Raw genomic sequence first — 9,981 nt, forward strand, 5'->3', positions numbered from 1 at the left:
GAGTTGGGAGAACACGTGACTGGTCTCTCACTGCCCATCTGGTTCTCCCTCCTCTCCTCCATGCACCACTCCTTGGTTGGGCATTTTTATCTCCTGAGGTTCTTTCCTTCTCTTATGCTTTCTACTTCTCTCATTGCACAAATGAATTCATAATTTATCACTTCTTATTTTAGAAATTTGAAAAACGCAGAAGTACAAAGAGTTGGGAGAACACGTGACTGGTCTCTCACTGCCCATCTGGTTCTCCCTCCTCTCCTCCATGCACCACTCCTTGGTTGGGCATTTTTATCTCCTGAGGTTCTTTCCTTCTCTTATGCTTTCTACTTCTCTCATTGCACAAATGAATTCATAATTTATCACTTCTTATTTTAGAAATTTGAAAAACGCAGAAGTACAAAGAGTTGGGAGAACACGTGACTCGACTCTCACTGCCCCATCTGGTTCTGCCTCATCTCCTCCAGGCACCACTTCTTGGCTGGGCACTGGCTTCTCCTGAGGTACTTTCCTTCTCTTATGTTTTCTACTCTTCTCATTGCTGAAATGAATTCTTCATAATTTATCATTTCTTATTTTAGAAATCTGAAAAACACAGAAAAGTACTAAGAAAATTAATAAGATATGATCAGTTATCCATTACCTAGATAGATAATTATGTCATTCTTTTTTCACAAAATATAGCTTTAGAGTTGACCTCCCCCCCAAAAAATCATACATACTTACTGTATAAGTGTTTTTAGTATATCTTAAAAGCCATTTAAGAATATCAGAAAATGGGGGAGCCTGGGCGGTTAAGTCGGTTAAGCATCTGTCTTCGGTCCTGATCTCAGGGTCTTATTATCAAGCCCCTCGTCCGGCTCCTTGTTCAGCAGGGAGTCTGCTTCTCCCTCTCACTCTGCCCTCCCCCCTGCTCATTCTCTCTCTCTCTCTCAAATAAATAAAATCTTTTTTAAAAAAGAATATCAGAAAATGTAAGTAAATGGAAATTTAAAATCACCAGAGACATTTAAAACTTGATTACAAAATTTGAAGTGCAATAACTTTTTCTAAGCCTGAATTTCCCCAGCATTGTCTGTGTTTCACATGAATTAGCTCCTAAATGATACCAGCACATTTCATTTTTTAATTGTTTTAACTTTTTTTTTATTATGTTATGTTAGTCACCATACAGTACTTCATTAGTTTTTGATGTAGTGTTCCATGATTCTTGTTTGCGTGTAACGCCCAGTGCTCAGCATACTTAATTTACAATTTCTGTAATCCCACTATTATATATCAGCCCATTCCATTAACGTACTTCTCAGGAGTGACATCAACAAGATGGCTGAATATGACTCCCCTGCTTGAAACCCCCCACCCCCGCAACACAATAATTTGGCATCCACCCACAGACCAAAGTACCTTAGTGGAAGCTGCGGATCCAGCAACATACACCAAGGGACCCGGGAGGAGTCTGACCCATGGGTTGGGACATTGGCATAGAGACCTCAGCCTTGGCATGGCACCCTGACGCAGCCTGCGAACTGACTCTAACCCCCCTCAGCCACAGTCCGGGAGCCACTGGAGAACACTCATTTAGACAATCACCTACAGATGACAGAGCTCTGTCATGTAACAGAGAAGCTCCATCACACTGTTGGAGGAAAAAAATATCCAATTGTGGACGCACTGAAGAGGTTAAATGTAACAGTTTGATTTTACCTGCATCACACTTATTCAGATCTTTAAAAAGTATTCCCTAAGGAGCTGTGCATGCAAAAATGTTTAAGTTGTCTGTAAACCCAAGCAAGAGGATGTATAGTCCCTGCATCACACTTCAGCTTGTTCCATGCTCACACTGTTTACACGTGCTGTACATTATCCAGATCATCTTCACCACATTACTAAATGGAAATATTTTCTAGAGAAGTAAAACCTTATGAATGAGGTTGGCATGAGCCAACAACCACTGTGCTTTCCTGGTGACCTCACATAACTGACCTTCCCCTTCCTTTCCACATCTTTTGTCTTTAGCTGAAGATGGTATTGAAGAAGATGGCTTGGACCATTTGGGGCAGTGACTCAGTTTTCCTGGTCCGTCCCATGTAAAGCGGAGGTACACATATTAGTAAACTTCTGTTCCTTTTTCTCCTGCTAATCTGTCTCTTATTGCAGGGGGTCTCCGCCAAGAACCCAGAAGGATAGAGGAAAAATAGCTTTTCTTTCCCCGTAATATCCAGGATCCTCAAGTGGACAGCGCTTTCCTTCCCTGGTCCTTCCACTGGGGGTCCCTAACCTCTTGTTCTTCTCTTACTTCTTTGGTCAGGAAGGAATAACCACTTTCACTCAATCGAGCTCCAAGTGCTCCTTATCCCTGAAGGTCAAGACAAAGCCCCACTCCTGAAGGATGTTTACCTGAGCCCCTGAGTCCTTGTGCCTTTTCCTTACTCTGAGCTCTAGGACACTGACCAGTGTTCTGTTAGGCCTTAGTCCCTTGCCTGGCCTTGGTCTTGGCTGTATCCCATTCTGGAACCTTTCCATGGGGTCTACAGTTGATAAGTGTGATATGCTGACTCATCCCATCTAAAAGAGAATATCTCATTCTCTGGACCGGGAAAAGGCACAGATATGAATACACTGTAGGGACTTTATTATCTCCTCATCCAAGGGAAGTTATATTTTTAAAATGATCTTCAAGATACTAATGGTAGAAATTCAATATAATCTAGGGGAACAGTATGGGCTGGAAAGCCTGCCTGGAATGAGCAGACAGCTCAGGATATGAATAATAAAACTACCAGGCAGACAAAACAGGTGGGAGTGAGCGGATATGGAGATTGCAGAAGGAAGATCACTCTGGAAGCTCAGAGTGCCCACCTTGAGGGCAAGAATGCCTTCTCTCATGCTGGGGGGGCAGTGCTTGTTCCATTAGACAGTGATGTGGAGGCCAGGGTCTTGCGTCTTGCGTCTTGCTGAGGCATTTGGCTTTACATAAGTATACAGTTCAGTATACAGTTCAGAGACCACCATGAGTTCACCAAATCCTGCTTTCTGTTGTCCTTGGGCATACAGCTAGACTGTATTTCCCAGTCTCCTTTGCAAATAAGGCAACCCTCTGACTACATTAGGGCAAATAGAATGTGGATGGAAACAGAGCTCCACTTCTAGGCCTGGCCATTAAAACCCTTCTGTAGGAGCCTCCATGCTGCCCGTTCTTCTTCCATATGCTGGCTGGATGCGGTGGAGTCCCTGGGAGAGGATGAGTTATAGATAGAAGGATTCAGGGTCCTTGACTCATACATGGCATGGGGGTCATTCACCGACCACCCACAGTGAAATGTATTGTGAATGAGAATAAACTTTTACTCTGTTTAGTGAGGTTTTTATAAATCTCTGCATTTTTTGCTACAGATGTGAGTCTATTGACTAATATATAGGTCTAACAGGGAAGGCAGAGTTGGATGGGAACAACTGTTGGTCATCGTAAAGACAGAAAGGAACCACGGGAATGGAGTATGAGACAATGCAGAGCCCTCAGGTTGGTTATCAGTTTATTTGGCAGAGACTTGAGCTTTCTCAGGATAGAGAGATGAAGGGGATAATGAAGGGTCCTCAGCCAGGCAAGTGAATAACCCAACAGGGGTCCAGGAAGCACTCTTCTTACTTCTTAGACTACATAGTCATCCTCTAGCCCACACTAGTGGTGTGCCACCTAGAACCTAGGGGTTTAGCATGGATTTAAAGGGTTCTCTGGAAGAGACAAGTCAAGTGGTTAAAAGTCAGGGAACCCTGGAGACCTCCATTCCCAAACTTAATAGCACCCCGGTCCCTGTCAATGGGAACAGAATTTTTTTTTTTCTGTACTATCAGGAGTTACCCATTTTAAACTATTTCTCCCAAGAGATTTGCCAACTGGGCAGATAGGTGGAGATGGGGTCTCTTTGGGCCTGCCTGAGACAAGGAGCCAATGGAGACGCCAGACCAAGGAGGCAATAGTCATGGCCTTGGACAAAAGAGGGATGAACAAACAGACGGGTGAGCCTTTGGGGGAACTGAATGAAAACAAAGGATGGAAAGTGGAGCCCCCCCCCGCCCCACATTGGTGTCTTGGGTTTTTTGCCCCAAATGGCAGCTAGATATGGAGATGGGAGGACATTGCCTTATCCTGCCTGTTTCTTTGAGCAGTATTTGGGTATATCTATTCCATGTCACAGCTTCTGACCAGTAGTGAGGAAGCATGTCTACGCCCGAACTTCCCACTCTAACCAACTCACCTATTGTCCAAGCAGATGTTTCCACAGAAGGTCCAACAGCATGTATGATTGGGAGATAAACACTCTTGTAATTTAGTGCACCTCTTCTCACAATACTTTAATGGAGGCTGTACCCAGCACTGCTCAGTGACTATTCTTCCAGCTGGAACTGAGATGGTAGATGGTAGATGGTAGATGATGGTAGATGGTAGATCCATCCACCCACGACTTAGAGAAGAAATGCTTCTCAAGCTTAACATTCCCCTAGCTCTGAAACCTGAGCTCAAAGTCATAAACAAAATGTTTCTCTACATTTTAAGAAATTCCTTTCCTTGAATTTTAGCTGTGTCTTTTCACAGGAGACCCTTCTTACATCACATGCCTTCCCTCTTTCCACATGTCCCCACAGAACTGCAGGCCTTTGGGTCCTCCCCAAGCTCCCTAAAGATAGGACCCAGGACAACCTCACCATCTATGGCACCACCTCACCAAGTCTATTCTCACTGGACTTGGGATTTCAGGGATGGCAATATTGTCTAGCTCCACTTTCCATACCCAATTTACAGAATGGAAAACTGAGCTGGGGGAGAATGGGTACCTATTTTCTCCCTTGTCTATTTGCTTCTGTACTCATACCTGCTAAGCACTCAGCCTCTCCCCAAATTCCATCTCTTTCACTGGCCCATAACCCTCCCTTCATTATCCCCATTTAATCATCTGACCACAAACTTTGACTCCTAAGGATCCCTATTTTGGCTTTCCCCTTTTTCATATTCTAAAAGATTCTTCCCTTCCAAGTAAATAATATTGCCCTATTGGTATTCATCAAAGGCACAGAGATCTGAAAATATGGGCTCAGAGGAAAGCTCTGTGTTGGTGTTTCCCCTGTCTAAGGTAGCCTAACATTGGAAAATATCATTTCTTGCTAGCTTATGGGATGGACTTATAGATTAAGCTATGTTCCCTTTCTGTATACCCATGATTGTTGTCAGAGCTCCAAGGGGGAGCATGGAGGGGCACCAAATTGGGAACACCCAACAGAAATCTTTCTTGGATGTCTCTGCTTTAAGGAGGGTTGTGATCCAGGAAAGGTGGTCCCAGAATCACTTACCCCAGACATGCCAGGCTTGGGCAGAGCCCCCTCCTCCCATGTCATACCACCTACAAAAAGTCTCGTTCTTGAGGCCTCCCAGCACAGGCAGAAGCATCACAACCCCATAGATGAGCATGACGTGTAGGAGAACCCAGGGCTTCATGGTCGTCTCTCTGTGTGTTTGGGTTGAGTTCTGGCAGAAGACAGGTCTTCTCCCAATGCCGCTATGGGTAGGACAGGAATTAAGGTGAATAAGGTCAGAGAGAGAGAAAGTGCTTGTGAATATTGGATTATTCTTTCCCCTTCTTTTACTTTTCACCCTCTGGCACCTAACAACATGTCAAGCTAGCCATTGGCTTCCTCAGGCTACTTCCCCCTCTCAAATTACATGCCACTTCCTTTGCAAAATTATTTCTTTTGAGAATGCATGGCTTTTTTCTGATTAAAAAGCAATAAATCTTCAGCTTGTATAATTTGTCAAAAACAAAAATGAAACACGTAAAGGAAGTGGGTAAGCATTAGGAATTCCACCCCCGAGGGATAACCAGTGTATGTATGTCCCTTTTTGTTGTACTCATTATATTTACGAACTTGGAATAACGGAACACATCAAGTGTCCTGATTTGTTTACTTAAGAACATATGTAATAGGATAATATAACGGAATTGTTAGTCCAGACCCTAAGTCAGAGTACCAGAGTGATTCCAGAGTGAGTTATGTGACATGGGTTACTACGTAGGACTTGAGAAAGTTGATGGTCACGAACTGGTCAGGGGACTCTTAAAATTTCATCTAAGTAGATGATCCAAAGTTGAATGAATTGTAGAGAGGGTTTTGAAGATTCTATTGCGAAAAAGCTCTGTTTGAGTAAGTGGGGAAGCTGTCTTCTAATTCCAAGTTGAGATAAAAGGCTTTGTGGGTACTACTCATAGAGCTTACTGTGTGTCTCCAGAAATCTGTAAGGATCCTGTAGACCTGAGTCATGACTGAAGGCTCTAAAGTGGCCTTTAGTACCAAAGAAGAGAGCTGCAGTTGGGGCACATCTGAATTGTAAATGGCCAGATGCCATTTTCTGTCTGCAGCGAACCCTTGAAATCTCCCATGAAAGAGTGCCAGAAGCACCAAGTCAGCTTATGAGAGTACGTACTGTGTGAGAACTGTCCTACTCCTGCTTATTGGTTCTTCCTGCCTCTACTACCTAGGAGACAGAAACTTTTTTTTTTTTTTTTTTTTTTTTTTTAGATTTTGTTTGTTTATTTGACAGAGAGAGAGAGAGAACAGCAGAGGGAGAGGGAGAAGCAGACTCCCTGCTGAGCAGGGAGCCCAGTGTGGGACTCGATCCCAGGACCCTGGGATCATGACCTGAGCTGAAGGCAGACACTTAACTGACTGAGCCGCCCAGGTGCCCGAGACAGAAACTTTTTATAGCCAGATGGGGGTGAAGGAACAGAATCACGAAGAGCCCAAGATGGAGATACTGACCCTTTTCCACAACTAGAGCTTCTGAGGGAGGGGAGAGCCCTCAGTTCTCAACAGTTGTGGAGTTGTGGCTAATTACATGGGCCTGCACATTTGATTATTAAGTTGAGATGTTTTGCGACTGAAGAGTCACACAAAATTTGGGGACCTACCTAAGTTTTCTTGAAGAGGCAAGGAAACAACTAACCAATCTGAATAAAATAGACAGGTGGGAGAGACAAAATAATATGATCACCTCATACAAGTAATGACAACAATTCAGCTATCACTATCATAATCATTTCCCCATAGATAGTAGTAATTATTAAGGAGAAAACAATGAAGCAGAAGAGGATATACCCGGCTGACAACTGGCAGCTGAGGGGTGGGGGAAGGTGGGACAAGGAAGGAGGAGCTTTAATTACCACTCAAAATTCCCAGAGCTCTCCCATCTGTCCCCTTTAGCCTTTATCTGCTGCTTTACCATCCTAAAACCAAAGAGGAAGGGGGGGAAAGAAAGAGCCCAAGAAAAGAGTAAAATTCCAATGTTACGAATTTCATGGTCGCAAGGCAGTGATTGTCCTTCTCCCTGGAAGTCTTTGTATTTCTTCCGATATTTTCCACCAAGCAGAAGAGCCTCCTCTGCACTGTCCAATATGGTAGCCACTACCCACATGTGACAGTTTTAGTTAAATTTAAAATTCGGCTTCTAGTCATTTCAAGCATTCAGTAGCCACATGTAGCTGGCGGCTATTATATTAGACAGCTCAGACATACAACATTTCCATCATCCCTGAAAGCTCTAGTGAACAACGCTGCTCTAGAAGAATCAACCCAAATTCCTCTGCTCAAAAGCAAGTGTCCTACTAGAGATCATTTAAAAGGTGCAAAATTTTTCAAAGGGGGCTTTGAAAACTTATTCTCCTTTCAGAAGAAGTGAAATTTAGAAGCTGGGAACAAGCAAGTTTTAGGCATGTGAATCTTAGACACATTGACTTTGAGCAGGTTGGATTTAGGAGACCTGAGGAGAACAAGAGAAGGAGATTATGGAGAGAAAGCAAAGGAGGAGAGAAGCCTTTAAAATGTAAAAGATCAGATGTTGGGGAGCTTCCATCTTAGATGCTTCCATCTGTTCTCCAACTTTCTCCATTCAGAACCCGTGTCCCTGCCAGCTGGCCTCAGCATGGCTTGATAAAGGAAAACTGTCAAGTGAAGGTATTGAGACTTCATTTACCATTGGGCAATATTTACCAAAGGATAAAACCTCATTGGTGAAGCTCCAGGCCAAAGGCGAACTATCACTGAGCATGGTAGGTTGCCAGAAATCCTATAAATCACTCACATAGTTTGCCCCAGAAAGCCAGTTTGAGGTGGCAGGATACCCAGTTCTTTTTTTTTTTTTTTTTTTTTTAAGATTTATTTTATTTATTTGACAGAGAGAGAGATAGCGAGAGCAGGGACACAAGCAGGGGGAGTGGGAGAGGGAGAAGCAGGCTTCCCGCCGAGCAGGGAGTCCGACGTGGGACTCGATCCCAGGAGCCCGGGATCATGACCTGAGCCGAAGGCAGACGCTTAACGACTGAGCCACCCAGGCGCCCTGGATACCCAGTTCTTGAGCCTGGCTCAGAGTATTCCTGTGATCCTCTGAAGGCAGCAGTGCATAGCAAGGCAGATGAGCAATGCAGATGCTCTGTCATCCACTTACAGGTGGCGATACGAGGTAGGAGGTAGCTGGGTGAAGGTGAGCATGCACTGGGGTGGGCTGGAGTCCTGGACACTGCCTTTGCACAAAGAAGGAGGAAGACTGGTGCACACTGACAGAAACACTGTAAATCCAAAGCCATGGGTGCCATGAAGCTATTTATTTATATCTAAAAATATCATTCTAGATCTAAGTTTTCCAGAACTTTGAGATATGTTCAATGAAAAAAGGTCTTACTCTTAGTCCAGTTTTCTGAGTTCCTCCCTTAAAGGGTGCTTAGGATCCTGGGCATGCCCAATGCCCTTCTTTACACACTTCAGGTGCACTAACTGAGCCAGAGAAGAGAAATATAATCACGCCCAGGCTGGGTACCACTCACATACAGAATTCTGGGTGAATTCTTTGGTCATCTTGAGATAGAGTGTAGGACAATGATAAGGCCCCCAGGCATCACAAAGACACAGAAAGACTGCTCCCCTCAGAATTCAGCATCCTGGGGCTTTCCAGATAATGTTAAAGAGGAGAAAGTTTTGGACTTAGAGTCAGGAATACTGGTATCTTGTTTCATGTCTGCCCCTTTTACCAGGAACACTGGTACCTTGTTTCATGTCCACTCCACATTCCAAGGGCTCAGACAGGTGTGTCACCTCTGTCTCAATTTTCTTATAAGAACACCAGAGACAATAATCTCCATCTCACAGGAATAGTGTTGACACCACCTGGTCAGGGAACTCATCCAAACAAGCCACAGATTAAAGCCCCTGCCTCCAGACTCTTACCCACACTTACCTCTCAAGGTGTTGAGTTGAGTGTCTGCAGTAACTGGCTGACAGCTCTTTTATGTGGCCTCTTCTTACTTGGGGAGGGGGAGAGGAGGTTGTGGCCTGGGACCAGGGCTAGAGGAGCAGAAAAACAACGTCCAAAGGCCTAGAACTTAATGGTGATTTGGGTAGTGGCAGATCTGTAAGTTCTGCCCAGGAACTACATGTTGGCCATATCACAGACTCTTTCCTTTGATACTCTCCCATTCCCAAGTATTGGATTTTCTTTGATATGAGCAGTACGTCCTCCTAAGCTAGGAGGAGCACTGTGTACCTTATCGCAGTTCTGGCCACCCAAACAGACCCAAGTCTTGAGTCTATCTGACGCATTTGAGTCTGTCCATAGGTAGACTGAAGGGTCGTTTGTGTATCTATTTGCCTTGGACTTGCTCTGTGCTAATAAGGTCCCACTCAACACCTTCTCTGTATTGATTCTCTTTTGCTAATTAAAGCATAACGCCATCTCCCACCAAATGCCCTGGGGGTTTTATGTGGATAAAAAGAGACTGAATAGGAAGGACTTCAGGAAAGACAGATGACCACCCAGCAAATGACGGAAGTGAAGTGATCGAATCTAGCAACAACATCTTGGCACAAGTTTGTGAGTTGAGGGCTGGGGGGATTTGCCCACCAAATATCAGAGAGGAGCTACCATACCCATGTTTTGGAGCTTATTAG

At 44.3% G+C, this 9,981-nt stretch overlaps 1 protein-coding gene across 1 annotated transcript; it reads right to left on the reverse strand.

Moving 5' to 3' along the window:
* Positions 1-3,695: 3,695 nt before the first annotated feature.
* Positions 3,696-5,485, reverse strand: WFDC9 (WAP four-disulfide core domain 9). The gene is made up of 3 exons (XM_032399767.1): positions 5,395-5,485; positions 4,251-4,398; positions 3,696-3,726 (listed from the first exon to the last, which is right to left on the reverse strand). Exons 1-3 carry the CDS (start codon positions 5,483-5,485, stop codon positions 3,696-3,698), a joined length of 270 nt encoding a protein of 89 aa, XP_032255658.1.
* Positions 5,486-9,981: the final 4,496 nt, after the last annotated feature.

This window comes from Phoca vitulina, unplaced genomic scaffold (genome assembly GCF_004348235.1).
Source record: "Phoca vitulina isolate PV1807 unplaced genomic scaffold, GSC_HSeal_1.0 scaffold1137, whole genome shotgun sequence".
Classification (NCBI taxonomy): Eukaryota; Metazoa; Chordata; class Mammalia; order Carnivora; family Phocidae; genus Phoca; species Phoca vitulina.